Below are 23,929 nucleotides of genomic sequence, written 5' to 3'. Positions count from 1 at the left end.
TCGAGAGTGAAGGCGAGAGTAGTGAACGGTGAGAGTGAACGGCGAGAGTGAACGGCGAGCTTAGTGAACGGCGAGAGTGAACGGTGAGAGTGAACGGCGAGAGTGAACGGTGAGAGTGAATGGTGAGAGTGAACGGCAAGAGTGAACGGCGAGAGGAGTGAACGACGAGAGTGAATGGTGGGAGTGAACGGCGAGAGTGAACGGCGAGAGTGAGCGGCGAGAGTGAACGGCGAGAGTGAACGGCGAGAGTGAACGGCGAGCGTAGTGAATGGCGAGGGTGAATGGCGAGAGTGAATGGCGAGAGTGAACGGTAAGAGTGAACGGCGAGCGTAGTGAACGGCGAGAGTGAAGGCGAGAGTAGTGAACGGTGAGAGGGAACGGCGAGAGTGAACGGCGAGAGTGAACGGCGAGAGTGAACGGTGAGAGTGAACGGTGAGAGTGAACGGCGAGAGTGAACGGTGAGAGTGAATGGTGAGAGTGAACGGCGAGAGTGAACGGCGAGAGGAGTGAACGACGAGAGTGAACGGTGAGAGTGAACGGCGAGAGTGAACGGCGAGAGTGGACGGCGAGAGGAGTGAACGGTGAGAGTGAATGGTGAGAGTGAACAGTGAGAGTAGTGAACGGCGAGAGGAGTGAACGACGAGAGTGAATGGTGGGAGTGAACGGCGAGAGTGGACGGCGAGAGGAGTGGACGGCGAGAGTGAACGGTGAGAGTGGACGGCGAGAGTGGACGGCGAGAGGAGTGAACGGCGAGAGTGAACGGTGAGAGTGGACGGCGAGAGTGGACGGTGAGAGGAGTGAACGGTGAGAGTGAACGACGAGGGTGAACGGTGAGAGTGAACGGTGAGAGTGAACGGTGAGAGTGGACGGCGAGAGTGAACGGCGAGAGTGGACGGCGAGAGGAGTGAACGGCGAGAGTGAACGGTGAGAGTGAACGGCGAGAGTGAACGGTGAGAGTGAACGGCGAGAGTGGACGGCGAGAGGAGTGAACGGTGAGAGTGAATGGTGAGAGTGAACAGTGAGAGTAGTGAACGGCGAGAGGAGTGAACGACGAGAGTGAATGGTGGGAGTGAACGGCGAGAGTGGACGGCGAGAGGAGTGAACGGCGAGAGTGAACGACGAGGGTGAACGGTGAGAGTGAACGGTGAGAGTGAGTGGTGAGAGTGAACGGCGAGAGTGAACGGTGAGAGTGAACGGCGAGAGTGAATGGTGGGAGTGAACGGTGAGAGTGAATGGTGAGAGTGAACGGCGAGAGTGAACGGCGAGAGGAGTGAACGACGAGAGTGAACGGTGAGAGTGGACGGCGAGAGGAGTGAACGGTGAGAGTGAATGGTGAGAGTGAACAGTGAGAGTAGTGAATGGCGCGTGTGAACGTCGAGAGTGAAGGCGAGAGTAGTGAACGGCGAGAGTGAACGGCGAGAGTGAACGGCGAGAGTGAATGGTGGGAGTGAACGGCGAGAGTGGACGGCGAGAGGAGTGAACGGCGAGAGTGAACGGTGAGAGTGGACGGCGAGAGTGGACGGCGAGAGGAGTGAACGGTGAGAGTGAACGACGAGGGTGAACGGTGAGAGTGAACGGTGAGAGTGAACGGCGAGAGTGAACGGTGAGAGTGAACGGCGAGGGTGAACGGTGAGAGTGAACGGTGAGAGTGAACGGCGAGAGTGAACGGCGAGAGTGAACGGTGAGAGTGAACGGCGAGAGTGAACGGTGAGAGTGAACGGCGAGAGTGGACGGCGAGAGGAGTGAACGGCGAGAGTGAACGGTGAGAGTGGACGGCGAGAGTGGACGGCGAGAGGAGTGAACGGTGAGAGTGAACGACGAGGGTGAACGGTGAGAGTGAGTGGTGAGAGTGAACGGCGAGAGTGAACGGCGAGAGTGAATGGTGAGAGTGAACGGCGAGAGTGAACGGCGAGAGTGGACGGCGAGAGGAGTGAACGGTGAGAGTGAACGGTGAGAGGAGTGAACGGTGAGAGTGAACGGCGAGAGTAGTGAGCGGTGAGGGTAGTGAATGGTAAGAGTAGTGAATGGCGAGCGACGTTCCTTCACCGCTGACCGCAAAATGCGGGCCAATATATCATAAGCTCGCTGGAACTTTCCAGTAAAGCTGGGAAGCAGGCTTTAAGCCTTGGGGAGCGTGAGTTAATAAAAGCTGTTTTGTTTTACACTGCTGTTGCTTTTATAATGAAGGAATTCCCCAATCTGGTGAATCTTCATACGCGCACTGATATTTTTAAACATTTGTAGTGTCTGCTCCTGTGAGGACTGATTGCCGTCAGATGTCTGTTTTTTAATTAGCCATATCCAACAAAAAAGAGAGACTTGAACTTCAAAATACCTTTGGTTGAAAGACGGAATTGCTAGACTAACACCGCCTCAATCACTAAGATCTCAATCACTGTGACAGTCTATATTGTTTACGTGGATGAAGCAGACTATTGATTGATGTCAATTGGACAGATGGAAGGAAAGTCTTTTCTTTCTGTAAAGGCTGATCAAAGCAAGATGGGTTTCAACAGTTTCAATCCCATTCCCCAAGGATGCCGGCCCACAGCACACAACTCGCAGTAATTTAGCACTAATTGAGCAATCTCATTCAGAGATACCACAAGATTTGACAGTGTGGCGCATGGCAATGCAGCTCTGGTGCAGTTGGGTTAACTGAGGCAAGGTTATGGTTGAGACACGTACTTGAAGTTTAACTTGTGACCTGCCTGGCCTGGTCCCTTCACTGAGAACAAAGCAGAAGAAAGCTTGTACCAAGGCTACAATCCGCAAAAGGATTTTATTTTCAAAGTGCACTGATGTGAGACGAAACACTTTAGTCAAAAAAAAACCTAACTGTTTTGTTGGTTTATTTTGCCTGCCTTGTGTTTCAGATGTTGTGCTGAGGCCGGTGTGGGTCAGTGAAAGGGTGACTGGACCATTGCTGTCTAATTCGTGTTTGAGAGCACCAGCACTGGCTGAAGGCAGTCTGCTAACTGAGTCCTGGGTCACCAGTCTCCCTGCTGTGTCAGTAAGGCTCACTACAGCCAATTACAGCTTCTGAAGTCGGTACTCAGAACAAAGCAAATGTTTTTTTTTAAATGCAGTAAATATTTGATGAGGTGGCGAAGAGAACAGATGAAGAAATCAAGTTATATCAGCAATGAAAGGCGAGCTGTTCCATCAGATTCAGATCCCCGGCTACATCAGGCTGCGGGCACTTTGTATATTAACCTTTCCAACCGAGCAGGTTTCAGTGAAAGCTCCACTACACCAAGTCAGCAGCTGGCTTGCTCCTTGGTGATCTATAAAGGGCTGGTTCCATTTGAGGAAGAGCCTTTCACCCGAATATTAGCCTTACAGATGATGATGGGGCTGATGAGTATTTCCAACATTTCCAGTAGTTTGTTTAATTATTTTCTTTCTTGAATTTCTTCATTAGCTGTGTACGTATCGCTGCTACACAGGGCCTAAAGCAGAGCCTGCTTTCTGATACACATCCTGGCTAAATATTCTTGCCTAAGTAAATAAATCGAAGCTGCTCCATTAGCTCAGTAGGTATTGGCACTGCCCCATACAGACTAGGAAGGTCCCAACTTGGGCTACTGTAGCTGGTCGCAGCCTGGATTATAACATTGATATGTATAAAATTCTTAAGGGGCTTGACAGGGTTGATGCCGAGAGGCTGTTTCTCCTGGCTTTGGTGTCTAGAACTAGGGGTCATAGTCTCAGAATAAGGGGTCGGCCATTTAGGACTGAGATGAGGAGGAATTTCTGCACTCAAAGGGTTGTGAATTTTTGGAATTCTCTACCCCCGAGGGCTGTGGAGGCTCAGTCGTTGAGTATATTCAAGACAGAGATCGATAGATTTTTGAGCACAAAGGGAATCGAGGGATATGGGGATAGTGGGGGAAGGTGGAGTTGAGGTAGAAGATCAGCAATGATCTTACTGAATGGCGGAGCAGGCTCAAAGGGCTGAATGACCTACTCCTGCTCCTGTTACTTATGTTCTTGCGTTCTTATGTTCATAGGCACTGAGTAGCCCTCGGTTAGCGAAAGAAAAATCAGCCGTGATTCCTGTTCCTGATTGCTAACCAGTGACTCCGAACAGAAAATATGTGTGTGGGTGGCCATCTTGTGAGGGTAAGAGCAGAATCAGTTGGGTTGCCTCCTGCAGTTGAATAGTCTTTCAGCTGCCCGGGCTCACGTATGACGAATAGCCGCTTGAGCAAGGTGAGTTGGCGGACTTTGATGTGTGTTTGATGGGTGGAGGAGGGGGTGCTGTGTGGCTCCCGGTGCTGTGAATGCTCTAAGTCCTATCTGATTCTGGAGCACTACATGCAGAAAGCACTCCAGGAGGAGCAGCAGCAGAAGGGTGAACTGGGGTTGGGCACTTCTTTCCAAAGGAAAATTGTCCCAGCATTTGCACCAGACCACCCACTAGCTACAAGCCGATGCCTCTCTATCCCTCCTCAACACCCTCCCTCCATCTGCCACTTACTGTAATTTAATAGGACAAAGTCAGCATGGTTTTATGAAGGGGAAGTCATGTTTGACAAATTTGCTGGAGTTCTTTGAGGAAGTAACATATAGGGTGGATAAAGAGGAACCAGTGGACGTAGTGTATTTAGACTTCCAAAAGGCATTTGACAAGGTGCCACACAAAAGATTATTGCTTAAGATAAAAAATCACAGGATTGGGGGTAATATTCTGGCATGGATAGAGGATTGGCTATCTAACAGAAGGCAGAGAGTTGGGATAAATGGTTCATTCTCAGACTGTCAATCAGTAACTAGTGGTGTTCTGCAGGGGTCAGTGCTGGGTCCCCAACTCTTAACAATCTATATTAACGATTTGGAGGAGGGGACCGAGTGTAACATATCAAAGTTTGCAGATGATACTAAGATGGGAGGGAAAGTAGTGAGTGAGGAGGACATAAAAATCCTGCAAGTGGACATAGACAGGCTAAGTAAGTGGGCAGAGATTTGGCAGATGGAATACAATACTGGAAAGTGTGAGGTTATGCGCTTTGGCAGCAAAAATCGTAGAGCAAGTTATTATCTTAATGGCAAGAAACTGGAAAATACTGAAGTACAAAGGGATCTGGGGGTCCTGGTGCACGAAACACAAAAGGTTAGTATGCAGGTGCAGCAAGTGATTAAGAAGGCCAATGGAATGTTGGCTTTCATTGCTAGGGGGATAGAATATAAAAATAGGGAGGTATTGCTTCAGTTGTACAAGGTATTGGTGAGACCGCACCTGGAATACTGCATACAGTTTTGGTGTCCATACTTAAGAAAAGACATACTTGCTCTCAAGTCAGTACAAAGAAGGTTCACTCGGTTAATCCCGGGGATGAGGGGATGGACATATGAGGAGAGGTTGAGTAGATTGGGACTCTACTCATTGGAGTTCAGAAGAATGAGAGGCGATCTTATTGAAACATATAAGATTGTGAAGGGGCTTGATCGGGTGGATGCGGGGAGGATGTTCCCGATGATGGGTGAAACTAGAACTAGGGGGCATAGTCTTAGAATAAGGGGCTGCTCTTTCAAAACTGAGATGAGGAGGAACTACTTCACTCAGAGGGTGGTAGGTCCATGGAATATGTTGCCCCAAAAAGCTGTAGAAGCTACACCATTACATAAATTTGAAACAGAAATAGACAGTTTCCTAGAAGTAAAGGGAATTAAGGGTTACGGGGAGCGGGCAGGAGTTTGGAAATGAGTCTAGGTTTGGATCGGACATGGCCCTGTGGGTAGCGGAGCGGGCCCAGGGGCCGTGTAGCCTGATCCTGCTCCTATTTCGTGTGTCTAATTCTGTTAGATTCAGGAGATGGTTCTGTGATAGTAGATTGGCGGTTAGGATCAGATCAGCCATGATCTTATTGAATGGCGGAGCAGGCTCGAGGGGCCGATTGGCCTACTCCTGCTCCTATTTCTTATGTTCTTATGAAATACACAAACAAATGATTTTTGCAATCATTTTTAATATTTCTCCCTGAACATTAATTAGGTTGGCTATAAACTGATGAAAAATATTGGAAAATAACCAATTTATATATGTATAAATATATTAAAAATCAAATGTCTGTGTGCACTTCCTGTGTCAACATTTCCCATTATAAACACCTGTCTAGATTGATAATGGCAATAGCCTATGTAAACGTGTCACACTGTAATGATACCTTCCTACCAGTGGTGGCAATGTACTTCCTCAATTTTGCGTCTCCCTGGACTGCGGTAAAACTCTTATGCTGCACCAAACTCTGTTTATCTCTGCTTCCTGACTTGCTGCAAGTTTGTAAAGTATATTTATATTAAAACAATGACTGAAGATATGACTATAAACTGGAGACTGAATGACATCTGCACACGCTGGACCAATTATCCCCCACTCACTAATCCCATTTCACCTGAAGAGGGAGATAATTAAATCAATTATACTTAAAGGAATTTTTAGGTTCACTTTATAAGTGGAAAACATCAACGTTTAATTAGATTGCCTGCAAATTGTAACTGAAATATTCGAAGGAAGGCATTTAGTTGATTATTTAGTTGATTACACTTCTGATAATTTTTATTACAAAACTAAAAGTAATAAAAATTAAGAACCTCATTACATTTTGAACACTAATAAGCACATTAATTTTTTTATGAAAATAAAATCACGATTATTTATGCTTTAATTATTTTTATGCATAGCATGCCAACCGAAGAGGGTTGAGCTTGGTTGCATGAATTGGTTGGCATGTGTACAAACTTCACATTGTTAGCTGGACCTTTGTGTGAAACTATTCCATTGTCTTGGATCAATGCACGAACCAGTTGGGAGCATGGATCCAAAACTGCTGCTGTAATCCAGTCCTGGCTGCTCACTTAGCTGGAAATCAATCACACTTCAATTAAACTCTGAGCAAAGCCCAAGCTGGTTCAGCTCTACAGTCAGAGGCCTGGTAGAACCTCGACGTGTCTGGGTGAACATTTACTCCCTAGTAAGAGTTCACCTGGTGGGGGTGAAAGAAGGGCTTATTTAAAGTCAGCTTCAAGTCATCAGTCAGATCATTCCTCTCGGCTTGACGTTTTTGGAATATGTCCTGGGAAACGAGACTCCAGTTCACACAACTGGAGTACACTGCACTGTCATACACTCTTGTCATGTAAACTCTCGCTACATTATTGAAGAAGAACTGAAGTCATGCCGTGTTCTGTGCCTTAAGCTTCTAACATTAAATTTATGATCAGGATGAAAGATGCTACTGAGAAACACAAAACACTTTCCCCCTCATTTTGCAGCCAATACCAGCATGGAACTGTCTCCACTCTGCCCAATAACATATCTTTACTTCAACCTTAGAACAGCACTACTACAGGTTCAGGTTAGACTTGGCCCATGGACAGGGTGGTGGGGGGGGGGGGTCACTCTGGCTGCCCGCCTCTCTTCTGTGGCTATGTCCGCACCCACGTGGCCATGGAGAGGGAGCACGCAGTGTCCGCTGGTACGCTTGAGGCCTATCATGAGTGGTGGGCACCACAGAGGCTGGAGTGTATTGTCAATACAGAAAATAATACTGTATTATGATTTAATTTCGTAAATTTCCTTTTTCTTTGGTATGATTTGAGTGTTTATTGTTTATGCCCCTCTAAAAAAATGGGGCACTTTTGTTAGATTTCTTTGATTTGGGCAACCCAGTGTCTCCTTAAGGGTGCAATGAAAAGAGTTAGAATAGCACTACCCGTGTAAACATAGGAACAGGAGGAGGTCATTCAGCCCTTCGAGCCTGTTCTACCATTCAATTCGATCAGGGCTGATCTGTACCTCAAGTTCATTTCCCCGCCTTTGCTCCATTTCCCTTGATACCCTTACCTAACAAAAATCTATCGATCTCAGTCTCGAAAATTTCAATTGACCCCCAGAATGCATAGCCCTTTTGGGCAGAGTTCCAGGTTTCCACTACCCTTTGTGTGAAAGTGCTTGCTGGTGTCACTCCTGAACGGTCTGGCTCTAATTTTAAGACTGTGCCCCTTTGTTCTGGACTCACCCTCCAGAGGAAATAGGATAGATACGGAGAAACTATCAAATCCTTTTATCATTTTGAATAGATCACCCTTCAAACTTCAAAACGCAAAGGAATACAAGCCAAGTTTATGCAACATTTCCTCATGATTTAACACTTAAGCTCTGGTATAATTGTACTCGCGCCAATCCAATATATCCTTCCTGATGGTGCCCAAAACTGAATGCAATACTCCAGATGGGGCCTGACCAAGACTCTGTACAATTGAAGCATCATTCCTCCTCTTTCAGCCACCTTGAGATAAAGGCCAACATTTATTAGCCTTTTTGATTACTTTTTGTACCTGTGCACTAGCTTTTAATGAATTGTGTACATGGACACCTTAGTCCCTTTCGTCCTCAACAGTTCCTAGTCTCTCACCATTAAGACAATATTCCAATATGTCTTCCTCAGATCCAAAATGGATGATCTCACAGACTGGATGCAGGGAGGATGTTTCCCCTGGCTGGGGGGTCTAGAACGAGGGGGTCACAGTCTCAGGATATGGGGTAGGACAGTTAAGACTGTGATGAGGTGAAACTTCTTCACTCAGAGGGTGGTGAACCTGTGGTATTCTCTACCACAGAAGGCTGTGGAGGCCAAGCCACTGAATATATTTAAGAAGGAGGCGATCTTATTGAAACATATAAGATTGTGAAGGTGTTGGATCGGGTGGATGCGGGGAAGATGTTCCCGATGATGGGTGAAACTAGAACTAGGGGGCATATTCTTAGAATAAGGGGCTGCTCTTTCAAAACTGAGATGAGGAGGAACTACTTCACTCAGAGGGTGGTAGGTCCATGGAATATGCTGCCCCAAAAAGCTGTAGAAGCTACATCATTACATAAATTTAAAACAGAAATAGACATTTTCCTAGAAGTAAAGGGAATTAAGGGTTACGGGGAGCGGGCAGGAATTTGGACATGAGTCTAGGTTCGGATCGGACATGGCCCTGTGGGTAGCGGAGTGGGCCCAGGGGCCGTGTAGCCTGATCCTGCTCCTATTTCATGTGTCTAATTCTGTTAGATTCAGGAGATGGTTCTGTGATAGTGGATTGGCGGTTAGGATCAGATCAGCCATGATCTTATTGAATGGCGGAGCAGGCTCGAGGGGCCGATTGGCCTACTCCTGCTCCTATTTCTTATGTTCTTATAGATTTCTAGACACAAAAGGCATCAAGGGGTATGGGGAGAGAGCGGGAATATGGTATTGAGATAGAGGATCAGCCATGATCATACTGAATGGCGGAGCAGATTCGAATGGCCGACTCCTGCTCCTATTTTCCTATGTTTCTATGTTTCCCCATGTGGAATTCTAGCTGCCACAGTTTTACCCACTCCCTGAACCAATCCATGTCCCTTTGTAACTTCCTTCTCCCATCCACACAGCTTACTGCCTCCTAACTTAGTGAACTAGCTGTCTCCCACTTTGTCTTTGTCGTCTCTGAAATGATCAATTATGTGGAAATTAGTGCCAAATTATTGCGCTGTGGACAACAATCTGTCTTTTGTTAGACTGCGTGTGTGTGTGTGTGGCGGGGGGGGTGTGGAGGGGTTATGTCTTGTGGTGGGATAGTGCATTTGAATAGAAATACAAAAACCATACTGCAAAGGTTCAAGTTGCAGAAGAACCCTGTGTGGCACTTCATTTGAACGAGTGCGCATCCCAATTAGCCAATTGGTCACACCTTGATTATGGGTAAACTGTGGGATGAAATTACTGAACGCTTAGAAAGGCACAGGCTAATCAGGAACAGTCAGCATGGGTTTGTAATGGGAAAATCATGCTTGCCTAATTTAATTGAATTTTTTGAGGAAATCACAGAGTGTGTCGATAAAGGGAATGTGATGGATGTTGTATACAAGGTGACACGAGAGACTTGCCATGAAAAGTATGACACATGGTATTAAAGGGAATGTAGTGCATGGACCGAGGGATGGCTAAGGGACAAAAAGCAATGAGTAAGGCTAAATGGATGCTCTACAGACTATCAGATGTGGATAATGGTATGCCCCAGGGATTTGTGCTGGGACCTCTTACATAATTTATATAAATGATTTGGACAGAGGCATGAGGAATGATATTGAGTTTTCTGACGATACCAATTTGGGTGGAATGGCAAACTGTGAGGCTGACTGCCGGGGATTAGTAGAGTGAGCATGTAGGTGGTGGATGCAGTTCAATGCAGAGAAATGTGAAGTAGTACTTTTTGGGGAAAAGAACAGTGAAAGGGCGTATACCCTAAATAGTAAGGCCCCAAATATCGTCAGGGGTTCCGCCAGACTTCCACCATAACCCCGGCAGATCATAAGAACGTAAGAAATAGGAGCAGGAGTGGGCCATTCGGCCCTTCGAGCTTGCTCCGCCATTCAATGAGATCATGGCTGATCTTCTGCCTCAACTCCATTCACCGGCCCTATCACCATATCCCTTGATGCCTTTACTAGTCAGAAATCTATCGACTTCTGTTTTGAATATACCCAATGACTGAGCCTCCACAGCCCTCTGGGGTAGAAAATTCCAAAGATTCACCACCCTCTGTGTGAAGAAATTTCTCCTCATCTCAGTCCTGAATGGCCTACCCTTTACCCTGAGGCTGTGGCCCCTGGTTCTAGACTCCCCAGCCAAGGGAAACATTCGCCCAGCATCCACTCTATCAAGCCCTGTAATAATTTTGTATGCTTCATACTGGAAACAGGCCAATTACACAGGGGTGTGGGGGGCGGGGGGCGTGTTATATTGGGCAGAATGGGGCTCGATAGCATCAGGCACCGATGGCAGGCAGATTTTCCAGTTGCTTGGTGCTGATGGGCACTGGAGATGGACCCATAGTGGCATGGGCGCCAGTTAACCCCAATCAAATGATCTTACATACTTCACCGCTGGCAGATGAAGGAACAGAGAGATCTAGGGTGCAAATATATAGATTTTATGGTGGGAATGCAGGTAGGTAAGGCCGTAAAAAGAGCAAATAGGATTGTAGGTTTTATACGTTGGAGCACTGAATATAAAAGTAAGGAAATGATGTTGAATTTGTGCAAGAGATTGGAGAGATCACAGTTAAATAATTGTGTTCGGTTCTGAGCACCCCATTATAGGAAGGATATTAAGAGTCATGGAAAAGGTACAGGGAAGAATAATAGAGCAAGTGAAATGTGCAGCGCAGAAGAAGGATATTTGCTCATCATGTCTGTTCTGGCTCATTACTTGAACAATTCAAAAGGAACCCCACTGCCCATAGCCTTGTGTTTTTCTCTGCATCTAATATCAGAATCAAGAGCTGCCAGGTCAGGTATACAGTCAAAGTTCTCCTCTTCCTCTGCACGACGGCACTCCCTATTGGCAACTTTTCTGTGCCCCACACCAGCCACCTGCAGGCCGGAACGACGTTACAGATCAGTGCCAGTGCCCATCAGGGGCTGGATTGTGACAGGACGAGTTCATTCCACACAGGAGGCTTACAGCCAGCAGAGGCGACTGTCAGCAGGGTGGGCTGGATTTGAGCTCTGATCCCAGTTGTGAAAGACCGTTGTGTTGTAATCCACAGCACCATCCAGTTCCAATTTACTAAACTGCTATCAGGAAAGAGAGGTTATAGTCATGAAAAAGGGTTAACAAAATGGGAACAAATGTTAAGAGGGGATCAAATAGAGGTTTGAAAATTATAAAAGGCTGTGGAAGGGTAAATAGTGAAAGATTATGTCCAGTGGTTGGTGAATCAGTAACAAGAGTGCAGAGGCTCAGGATTATCACTAGAAGAAAAAAGGGAACAATTACATAGAATATATCGCACATTCGGTCCAACCCATTCATGTCGGCGTTTATGCTCCACACGGACCTCCTCCCATCCTTCCTCATCTAACTCTATCAGCACAGCCTCTATTCCCTTCTCCCTCATGTGCTTGTCCAGCCTCCCCTTAAATGCATCTATATTATTCGCCTCAACCACTCCTGTGGTAGCGAGTTCCACATTCTCACCACTCTCTGGGCAAAGAAGTTTCTTCTGAATTCCCTATTGGATTTCTTGGTGACTATCTTATATTGGTGGCCTCTAGTTTTGCTCTTCCCCACAAGTGGAAACATTCTCTCTGTATCCACTCTATCAAAACCTTTCATCATTTTAAAGACCTCTATTAGGTCACCCCTCAGCCTTCTTTTTTCAAGAGAAAAGAGACCCAGCCTGTTCATCCTTTCCTGATATGTATACCCTCGCATTTCTGGTATCATCCTTGTAAATCTTCTCTGCACCCTCTCCAGTGCCTCTATATCCTTTTTATAATACGGCGACCAGAACTGTACACAATACTCCAAGTGTGGTCTAACCAAGGTTAGAATTAGAAGAAAAAGTTTCACACACACAGTTGCTGGAACAAGGAATGCTTTACCACAAGTGCTGATGAGGCACAGACGGTATCACCATTGGTTGTGTTATATTGTTTCATTTAAAAGCTCCCTCTAGTTTGATGCAGGCATACAATTGGTGCAGGAGCTGAAAGTTTAATTCAAACATTTTTCCAAATTGAGGAAATAGCACGCGGAACTCAAAATCCAACAGAGATTTATTGGGCAGGGGAGAACTGAAAGTTAAATAAAGTTTAATTTCAATAGATTTTACTGCAAAATGGGCATTTAAATCCATCATATTAATTCACTGTATTAATCATCCGCACTTTCTCAGTACTTACTCCATGTTCATTCTCATTACCAGGCCCAGTGACAAATAACCTGCAGCTGCAAAGTTGTCTTTATAACGTCCCATTTTAATGACATCCAGCCATTCATCCACAGAGGCAAAGGATGTGAAGTTGGGAATGTTTCTGTTTAGGAGTGGACTGTTCAGTCTGCAAGATAAAAAGTGTGCGGTAACATAAAACTGATACAAAGAATCCCATCATTCATTAGACGCTGCTCAGTGCTAACGCTGTAACATCGATATATTCTTCGACAGAGCAGCATCTGGGAGAAATTGGAGACATGTCCTTGCCTGTAGCCTTTAAGTCTTAATTATGAAGTTTTAATTCATGTATTAGTCACCCGAGAGCTTCCACATTCTGCTATCCAGAGCAGCGCATTTAATTTTTCGAATTTTAATTGTAGTTAATCCCATTTAAAAGACACCATGTAAATGAAGCAGCCTGAATCAATCTGGACAAATTACAAATTAAGTCATGGAACTCATTTTCTCCCGAGTGCAGTGTTTAAGAAGATATTAAATGGTGCCCGAGTGTTAATGGGGAATCGGTGTCATAGGAACATAGGAACAGGAGGAGGCCATTTCGCCCTCCAGCCTGTTCCCCCGTTCAATTAGATCGTGGCTGATCTGCACCTCAACTCCATTTACCTGCCTTTGTTCCAAATCCCTTAATAGCCTGAATTAACAATATGCCCTTATATTCTTTCGGAGAATTTTTAATTCCTGGAAAACATAAGGTTGCCTCTCCTCTGGATAGTCCGCGTTAAAGCTCCTGAACTGGCTGACAGAACAATCTGTGATGTTCCTGATGTGATTGATTTCATTTGTGGTTGGTGCTGGTGGGATTTGTTTAAACGGCTTGAAAAAATAACTTTGTTCGCACAGAGATGTCACGCATCACCAACTACATTAGTGCGCCTCTCCATTCACAGCCAGTTAGTAAGATTACTAACTCCTGCTTTGGCCAGTGGCCCCTTAAATCTTGTCTAGTATGTTTACGTGTGGTTCAACAATTTCAATGTCAGTTTCTGCCTACATTTAAAGGAGTATTTGTTTATTAAAGGGTCCCAGAAGGCTCCCCTTTTGCCTTCATGGGCCGGAAAGTCTCAGGTTTGGCCCCCACTTTGGCCAAACCTGAGGCAGCTGATCAGGATCTACAATTAGCCTCAGCACCCCTGGGATAGGCTGGGGAACTATTAGCTAGCCAGTTTTGACGAAGGGTCATCGACCTGAAACGTTAACTCTGTTTCTCTCTCCACACTGAGTATTTCCACTGCTGACTGACCTGCTGCATATTTCCAGCATTTTCTGTTTTTATTTCAGATTTCCAGCATCTGCAGTATTTTGCCTTTGTATTAGCTAGCGTTCCCAGCCCTGTTTATAACCTAGTTACCCTTCCTGGTAAGTTCACTTGCATAGATGTTGGGTGAGGATAGGTTGCACTCTGTTGTGATGCCCTCCATGGTGGAATAGCCAGATGACACTCACTGTCAAGACATCCATGTGAAGAATGGTCACTTGGGCAAAGTACCGGAGCACTGCGGATTCTTGTGGAACCCATACCTCAGAAAGAGGCTTCAGCAGAAACTCTCCTCCCAGATATGTTAGTGTTGTGAAAGTGGTTGGGAAGGAAATTCCTAATATAACTGAGCAGTGACAGCCTTTTTAAAAACATGTTCTCTGGATACGGGTGTCACTGGCAAGGCCGGCATTTATTGCGCCTCCCTCGTTGCCTCGAGAAGGTGGTGGTGGGCCTTCTCCTTGAATTGCTGCAGCCCTTGTTGTGTTGGTGTTCAGCAGCTTCAGTGTTGTTGCAGTTGCATCATCCATCACACTCCTGACCTGAGCCTTGTAGATGGTGGAGAAGCTTTGAGTGGTCAGGCGATAAGCCCCTCATTGCAGAGTATCCAGCTTCTACCCTGCTCTTTTAGCCACAGTATTGATATGTCTGGTCCAGTTCAGCTACTGGTCAGTGGTGACCCCATAGATGTGGATGATGGAGGACTCAGAGATCGTGGTACCACTGAAGGCCAGGGGAGGTGGTTGGACCATTCCTTATTAGGACAGTCATTGCCTGTCAGTTATGTGGCATGAATGATACCTGCCACTTGCCAGCCCAAGTCTGGGTGTTATCCAGGTCCTGCTGTTGGCTAGCATAGGCTGCTTTGTTATAGGAGTTGTTAATGGAGGTGAATCACTCCGGAATCATCAATGAACAGCACTACCTCCTGCCCTGATGATGGTAGGAAGCAACCTATATTCTGGGCCGAGGATGATGCCCTGAGGGACTGCAGCTGTGATGTCCTGGGACTGCGATAATGGGCCTCCAACAACCACAACCATCTTCCTTTGTGATCATTGCTACCTTTTGTTTTGTTCAATATAATCCAAGGCAAGGGCTGTCAGTCCGGGAGAACAGAATGCTCTCAGGACTGGTACCCCAAGGGCTAGAAGAAAATGAAGGGACCCTCAACACTACCTCAGTCCCCACAGTCTCTAGTGTCAGCTGTGACTCAGTTGGTAACACACTCGTCTCTGAGTCAGAAGGTTGTGGGTTCAAGTCCCACTCCAGGGACTTGAGTACATAAAGCTAGGCTGACACTCCAGTACAGTACTGAAGGAATGCGGCACTGTCGGAGGTGCTGTCTTTCAGATGAGACATTAAACCGAGGCCCCGTCTGCTCTCTCAGGTGGACGTAAAAGATCCCATGGCACTATTTCGAAGAAGAGCAGGGGAGTTATCCCCAGTGTCCTGGCCAGATTATCTGGTCATTATCACATTGCTGTTTGTGGGAGCTTGTTGTGTGCAAATTGGCTGCCGTGTTTCCCACATTACAACAGTGACTACACTTCAAAAGTACTTCATTGGCTGTAAAGCTTAGAGACGTCTGGTGGTCGTGAAAGGCGCTATATAAATGCAAGTCTTTCTTTCTTTTAGTGCAAGACAATTGCATTTCCATTTGTCCCATCAGCAATCCTTCTTTCTTATGGATTGTGTGAATGAGAATTCCAAATTAGTGTCAATTAATGGTTAGTTTTGGGCAGTAAGATACTTTCTACCAGGATTTGGGTTGGGATAACTCATCGTGGTATGGTCCTGTGGTATATGGGTAGCATTACCCAACATATCCTATTCATTCGAACAGGATCGCTGATTTCCTCATGTAGATGGGGATTAGATTTAATTTAATTGATTCAATTTGTTCAACATGATCCGAATTGAATCTGAATTACGAATGGAAGTGGGGTTTCAAAGGACGTGGCTCCAGGCAAGGATTGCCGGCATCAAGCATCAATCAGTTGCTGAATGATTTATTGCCAAATTTCGATCAAAGCTGCAGCAGTTCTCTGAAAGTATTTTGAACACCTGTATTACATGTCAACGGAGCTTGAGGTGAAAACAAATATGCTCAATTCTGTACAGCTATAAACCTGTCGCTTAACATAAGCTATTTATGATACTGCAAGGACATAGAGAATTGCATTTCATTTTTTAAAAAGTCTTGGGAGAAAATTGAGACACAGGATAAGGTTTAAGTGTCGATGTTTACAATGAGACAAGATGGCAGGGAATAGAGCTCAGTTATAGAATGTCTGTAGAATTATTTCAAATGATGAAAGGTAAATCCAGCAGCAAAGCATTAAACACCTGGTCCAGTGGGCCATGAGTTTGGCAGATACTTGAACTCTGAGCAGACATCGACGACGAAGTCCAACACTGCCTTCAGTGTGCCAGTGCAGCCTTCAGTCGCCTGAGGAAGAAAGTGTTTGAAGACCAGGACCTCAAGCCCGGCACTAAGCTCATGGTCTACAGGGCAGCAGTGATACCCGCCCTGCTGTATGCCTCAGAGACATGGACCATGTACAGCAGGCACCTCAAAGCACTGGAGAGGTACCACCAACGCTGCCTCCGCAAGATCCTGCAAATCCATTGACAGGATAGGTGCACCAACGTCCGTGTTCTTGCTCAGGCCAACATCCCCAGCATCGAAGCTTTGACCACGCTCAATCAGCTCCGATGGACGGGTCACATTGTCCGCATGCCCGATACGAGACTCCCAAAACAAGCGCTCTACTTGGAGCTCCGGCACGGCAAGAGAGCCCCAGGTGGGCAGAGGAAACGCTTCAAGGACACCCTCAAAGCCTCCTTGAAAAAGTGTAACATCCCCACCGACACCTGGGAATCCCTGGCCCAAGACCGCACAAAGTGGAGGAGAAGCATCCGGGAAGGCGCCGAACACCTCGAGTCTCTTCGCCGGGAGCAAGCGGAAGCTAAGCGCAGGCAGCGCAAGGAGCGCACGTCAACCCAAGCACCCCACCCGCCCACCCCTTCAACCACCGTCTGCCCCACCTGTGACAGAGACTGTAGGTCCCGCATTGGACTCATCAGTCACCTGAGAACTCATTTTTAATGTGGAAGCAAGTCATCCTCGGTTCCGAGGGACTGCCTAAGAAGAGAAGGAAGGGATGTCTTTCATTGGCAGAATTTTTCCAGTTTACTGTGAGCTTTAGGGCTTCAAGTTGAAGTCTGACATTCTGTCCGGGGTTAGGAAGTGGAAGAAAATGACTGGGCAGGCAAGCTGCAATCTACACAATTGCACCAATAGTTGGCCAGTTGGATTGGAGTTCTAGCTGTAGGTAGTAGCTTTGTAACGGTCCATGGTCAACACCAACCCTTCCTCCTAATGGAGGGAAAGAGCATTGAGATAACATCATTAAAAAGAAAAAGTTCACCTATTGGAAGAAATAGGTTTTCTTAACTGAATACTGTGAGTACCATACCTTGTTCCACCTCTCTTGCCTTTCCATCAAATCTTCATTGTCTACCCCACACCAAGCTTCTCTCCTTTCTTTCTTCCCTCAGTCTCTGCATTTTGTGAATTCTCATCCTTAGTTATTTCAATCTCCATATCAGCTCCCCTTGCCATTTCTCCTCCAAATTCACCAGCCCCCAATATATTATGGGCTAGAAATTTGTTATAGCCAAGAAATGGGCAGTGTTTGGACTAAAAATGGTTAAGCAGTGCCACCTGAAAATCATCTAGGTTGCACACAAAATTTGTCCTCACTCCTCATTAAAATGATTGCAGTCATGATTCTCATCAAAAAACTCAAGCTCATTGGCGTTACACTGAAAAGCTGGACCAATATCGGGGCAGTCTAAAAGCAAGTAATGATTGCCACAGGATTTTTTCACTTGTTAAAGGGGAGGTTCATTGATGCTGCAGCACCTCATTCTCAGCATTGTTGGCTGAGCAGCTGCCCCAGCAACCATAAGTAGGACAAGGAGAAGTAGCACTTATTTACAAATCCTGATGGCAGATTGCTGCCCCCAGATAGAGAGACCAGAGGTTTTCCGATGAAGCTTTGGAGGCATTGGTTTTAGCAGTGGAGAGAAGGCGCGGTCCTGTACCCAGTAACTGGCAGGAGGCCCTCACCACAAGTCTGCCGGACTATGTGGAGGGAGGTGGCATATCACGTCACGGGCAGCACTGTGCTCCCCAGGACCCACACTCAGTGCAGGAAGAAGTTTAATGACTTCACTCGGGTGGTCAGGCTGAGTGAAGGCTTCAGCAAATGCTACATACCACCAACTGTACCACAAGCTTCACACACTGCCCAAACACCACACCCCCAGCACTCTGCCTACCAACACTCACACCCACATCTCACATCTTGCACACAATGACAGCTATTCAACTATGGCAGGCACAAGGGTCATTAGTTATTAGAATTCATGTGATATGTGTAATATGTTTATAGATACATTTATTAATTGTGTTTGGAATATTTTGTGGTATCTCTCATTTCACCTTTGCACCCAGGAGGATGCTGTGATATGGCGTGAGACAGGGATTGTATGATGGGGATGTGGTGAGCTACGGGGATCTGGGTTTTCATTCATGCGAATCAGAGTCAGTCACGGACAGCCCGTCCGGAAGGCCAATTGTCTTGCTGGCTTCGCCTTCCCTCCTGTTCCTCCTCCTCCTCATTCTCCTCCTCCTCGTCCTCTTCTTCTTCGTCCTCCTCTCCCTCTTCCTCCTCCTGAGGTGGCCTCGCAATCCCTGCTGACAAGGGCTGGGCCCTCAAGATGGCCAAGTTGTGGAGCATGCAGCAGACCACCACGAAATGGGACACCCGCTCCAGCGAGTTCTGGAGGGCTCCTCCCGAGTGGTCAAGGCAGCAGAACTGTTGCTTGAACACCCCGAAGGACTGCTCGATGATGTTAACATAGAAACATAGAAGATAGGAGCAGGAGTAGGCCATTTGGCCCCTCGAGCCTGCTCCGCCATTTAATGAGATCATGGCTGATCATCCAAATTCAGTACCCTGTCCCTGCCTTCTCCCCATATCCTTTGATCCCTTTAGCCTTAAGAAATATATCCAACTCCTTCTTGAATATATTTAATGAATTGATGGAAGCATGGTGGAAGCATGGCTCTCATAATATGAGTGCTGGGCAGGAATGTTGGGGTTGCAGAGGGGAGTCATGAGCCAGGTGGAGAGCAGATAGCCCTTGTCTCTGAGCAGCCACCCACGAGTTTGCTGTGGTTGCTGGACGATTGCTGGCGCAGGATGAAGAAATCGTGGCTACTGCCAGGATAGCAGGCATTGAAGTTGAGGATTCGCTGTCTGTGGTCGCACACCTACTGCACATTAAGTGAGTGGTAGCTGTAAAGTCCGCGCCTCAATAATACACGGACTTCGGGAGAACAGTTTAACAGGTACTTTACTGAACAAGAGGCAGCTTGAAACTGAAACTACAGAAGCCTGCTAGGGCCTTTTATACAGGGGTGGTCACTGCCGGTACTGCAGCCTAAGACCAGTTATTCCCTTAAAGGTGTGGTAAACCACTGTTTGTATTCCACTGTGTACATGCCTGGACATGCCTCAGCTGACTCCTCCCACAAGTCCTAGTATAAAGGTGACTGCTCCCCAGCCCTTTGTATTCTGGACCGGTCGACCACTCGAGGCAGACCTTCATTCTTTTGTTAATAAAAGCCTTTAGTTACTCTCTTAACTCTCAGTCTTTTATGAGTAATTGATAGCGCATCAATTTTATTAACAAAATTTTTATAATGGAGAAGATCCTCACACCAGCATGCCTGGACTTAGATCATCGGGAGGCGGACTCATCCACCAAGTTTACTCACTGGCTTAAGTGTTTCGAAAAATTCCTGACCGCCTCCGCAGCAATCAAATCGGACGAGGACAAACTGGATGTCCTGACCTCCAAAGTGAACCACCGAGCGTACTCGGTCATCCAAGACGCGACCTCGTACGCGGACGCTATCAAGCTACTCAAGGACCAGTACACGCGCCCAGTGAACGAAGTGTACGCCAGGCACCTTCTGGGGAGTCGTAAACAACAACCTGGGGAATCGACCGTGGAATACCTTCAGGCACTGTCTGTGCTTGGCCGGGCCTGTGATTGTAAGGATGTAAAGGCCGCCGTGTACACAGAGGAACTTATCCGGGACGCTTTTGTAGCGGGCCACCGATCCAATTACACCCGACAGCGACTGTTGGAGCAGAGTGACCTCGACCTCAACAAGGCCTCTGAACTCGCACTATCATTGGATGCAGCCTACCGGGGCATGGATGCCTACTCCTCTGCACCGTGGACGCCGCGGGGAATGACAGCCTGGGACACGGTAGGACCGCCTCATAGCGCCGTGCCACCCCAGCCACACCTCAGCAACGGCCCAACTACCGCAGCAGTGTCCCAAGGCCAGACAGCAGTGCCCCAAGGCCAGAAATGCTACTTCTGTGGCCAGGCAAAACACCCCAGAGCGCGCTGCCCGGCGAAAAACGCGATCTGCTCGGGCTGCGGGAAGAAGGGACACTACGCTAGCGTCTGCAGGGCCAAAGCCACCCCGAACCCCAGCAGCGCCGCGTGTGGGCCATGCGGGCCGCCATCTTGGGCCTCCCCGGCCATGTGCGAACCACCGGTACAGCAGCCATTTTGGACGCCTCCAGCCACATGGGGATCATGGACGCCGCCATCTTGGACGACAGCCGGAACGCAGCAGGCCCCCAACACCGCCTCATCTGATACCCGCAGCGACACACCGACCCCTACGCTGGCATCCGTTACACTGGACCAAGCGAGACCGCACCAGCTGGCCAGTTCCACAATGGACATTAAGGTAAATGGTCACGATACAATCTGCCTTTTTGACTCTGGGAGCACGGAGAGCTTCATCCACCCCGACACGGTGCGGCGTTGCTCTCTCCCAGTCCTGCCTGCGCACCAGCGGATTTCTATGGCCTCCGAGTCCCAGTCGGCGGACATCGGCGGCTACTGCGTGGTGACACTCGTAGTAGACGGGACTGTGTACGATCATTTTAAACTTCTGGTCCTGCCCGACCTCTGCGCTGCCGTCCTGCTGGGGTTAGATTTTCAGTGCCACCTTAAAAGTGTTACGATGGCGTACGGTGGACCCCTACCCCCACTCACAGTCCGCAGCCAGCAGCTTCGAAATTGCCCGCCGCGCACCAGGTGCAACCTCTCCACACTCAGAGTCACCCCCCCCCCCACTGTTTGCTAACCTCACCCCCGACTGTAAGCCCATCGCCACAAAGAGCAGGCGATACAGTGCCGGGGACAGGGTTTTCATTAAAACCGAAGTGGAGCGGCTCCTGAAGGAAGGGATTATTGAGGGCAGCACCAGCCCCTGGCGAGCCCAGGTTGTGGTCGTTAAGACCGGCGAGAAGCAGCGCCTGGTCATCGACTACAGCCAGACAATAAATCGCTACACCCTGCTGGATGCCTACCCACTCCCCCGCATAGCTGATATGGTCAACCAGATCGCGCAGTACCGCGTCTTCTCGACCATTGACCTGAAATCAGCGTACCACCAGCTCTCTATCCACCCTGAGGACCGCCAGTATACTGCCTTTGAGGCAAACGGCCGCCTCTATCACTTCCTTAGGGTTCCCTTTGGCGTCACCAACGGGGTCTCCGTCTTCCAAAAGGAGATGGGCCGGATGGTAGATCAAAATGCGTTGCAGGCCACTTTCCCATATCTGGACAATGTGACCATCTGCGGCCGTGACTTGCAGGACCATGACGCAAACCTCGAAAAATTCCTCCGCACCGCCCAACTCCTGAACCTGACATATAACAAGGAGAAGTGCATATTCCGCACAAACCGCCTCACCATCCTTGGCTGTGTTGTGGAACACGGAGTCATCGGCCCCGACCCCGACCGGATGCGTCCCCTTATGGAACTCCCACTGCCCCACTGCCTCAAGGCCCTGAAGAGGTGCCTAGTGTTTTTCTCCTATTACGCCCAGTGGGTCCCCTACTATGCGGACAAGGCCCGTCCGCTGATCAAGTCCACCTCTTTTCCCTTGACGGCAGAGGCCCGCTTAGCCTTCCACCGTATCAAGGAGGACATTGCCAAAGCCACCATGCACGCAGTGGACGAATCCATCCCCTTCCAGGTGGAAAGCGACGCGTCCGACTTTGCCCTGGCCGCTACCCTCAATCAGGCGGGGAGACCCGTGGCCTTTTTTTCACGAACCCTCCAAGGCCCGGAGACCAGATACTCCGCTGTTGAGAAGGAGGCCCAGGCGATTGTGGAGGCTGTGCGTCATTGGAGGCACTACCTGGCCGGAAAACGATTTACCCTGCTCATTGACCAGCGTTCAGTTGCTTTCATGTTTAACAACAAGCAGAGGGGCAAAATCAAAAATGACAAGATCTTGAGGTGGAGAATCGAACGTTCCACCTACAATTACGAGATCTTGTACCGGCCCGGGAAGCTCAATGAACCCCCGGATGCGCTATCGCGTGGCACCTGCGCCAGCGCGCAGATCGATAGACTGCGGGCCCTCCACAATGACCTCTGCCACCCGGGGGTCACCAGGTTCTTCCACTTCATCAAGGCCCACAACCTGCCTTACTCTATTGAGGAGGTCAGGACCATGACCAGGAACTGCCAAGTCTGCGCTGAGTGCAAACCGCACTTTTATAGACCAGACAGGGCCCACCTGATAAAAGCCACTCGCCCCTTCGAGCGCCTGAGCGTTGATTTTAAAGGGCCTCTCCCCTCCTCCGACCGCAATGTGTACTTCCTCAATATTATTGATGAGCACTCCCGTTTCCCGTTCGCCATCCCCTGCCCGGACATGACCAGTGCCACGGTCATTAAATGTCTGAACGACCTCTTCACCCTGTTCGGTTTCCCCAGCTATATCCATAGCGACCGGGGCTCATCGTTTATGAGCGACGAACTCCGTCAGTACCTGCTAACTAGGGGTATTGCCACAAGCAGGACCACCAGTTACAACCCCCGGGGGAACGGACAGGTGGAAAGAGAAAATGCGACAGTTTGGAAGGCCGCCCTGCTAGCCTTAAAGTCTAGGGGCCTTCCAACCTCCCGCTGGCAGGATGTGCTCCCCGATGCGCTCCACTCTATTCGGTCACTGCTCTGCACTGCCACTAACGCCACCCCTCATGAGAAAATGTTTGTCTTCCCAAGGGAGTCCACATCGGGGATATCGCTACCGCCATGGCTGACGTCCCCAGGGCCGGTCCTACTGAGAAGACACGTGAGGACCCATAAAATGGACCCCCTGGTCGAGAGGGTCGACCTCCTCCACGCCAACCCCCAGTATGCTTACATTGCATACCCGGACGGGCGGGAGGACACAGTCTCCATAAGAGACCTTGCACCCTCGGGGGCCGCAGTAACCCACTACTCACTACCACCCCCCCCCGACGACCCGATATCCAGCCCCAGCAGACGGCAGGCCTGGGCCCCGCGACCCGCTCGACATCTACGAGGACGACACGCCTGTGCCACAGCCTACGCAGGACTCGACGCCGGAAGCTCCACTACCCCTGCCGTCGCCACGCCGATCACAGCGGCAGACAAGACCTCCGGAGAGACTCCAATACACTAACTTTTAATACACTTCACCCCGCCGGACTCAATTTTAAACAAGGGGTGAATGTGGTAAACCACTGTTTGTATTCCACTGTGTACATGCCTGGACATGCCTCGGCTGACTCCTCCCACAAGTCCTAGTATAAAGGTGACTGCTCCCCAGCCCTTTGTATTCTGGACCGGTCGACCACTCGAGGCAGACCTTCATTCTTTTGTTAATAAAAGCCTTTAGTTACTCTCTTAACTCTCAGTCTTTTATGAGTAATTGATAGCGCATCAAAAGGTACATACACAACAAT

At 48.3% G+C, this 23,929-nt stretch overlaps 1 protein-coding gene across 2 annotated transcripts in view; it reads right to left on the bottom strand.

The window, feature by feature from the left end:
- The window catches only part of epha8 (eph receptor A8), a 782,627-nt gene that overhangs the window by 7,583 nt on the left and 751,115 nt on the right, over nt 1–23,929 (bottom strand). For both annotated transcript variants that reach the window (XM_085966785.1, XM_085966786.1), the window contains exon 16: nt 12,725–12,880. In XM_085966785.1, coding sequence (XP_085822911.1) covers nt 12,725–12,880 — 156 coding nt within the window. The remainder of the gene's footprint in view (nt 1–12,724; nt 12,881–23,929) is intronic.

This window comes from Somniosus microcephalus, chromosome 25, assembly GCF_052327205.1.
Source record: "Somniosus microcephalus isolate GS21.2 chromosome 25, FLI_Smic_1.0, whole genome shotgun sequence".
Lineage (NCBI taxonomy): Eukaryota > Metazoa > Chordata > Chondrichthyes > Squaliformes > Somniosidae > Somniosus > Somniosus microcephalus.
Note: the sequence above shows the minus strand (reverse complement) of the source record. Positions and strands in the feature narration are given on the sequence as shown.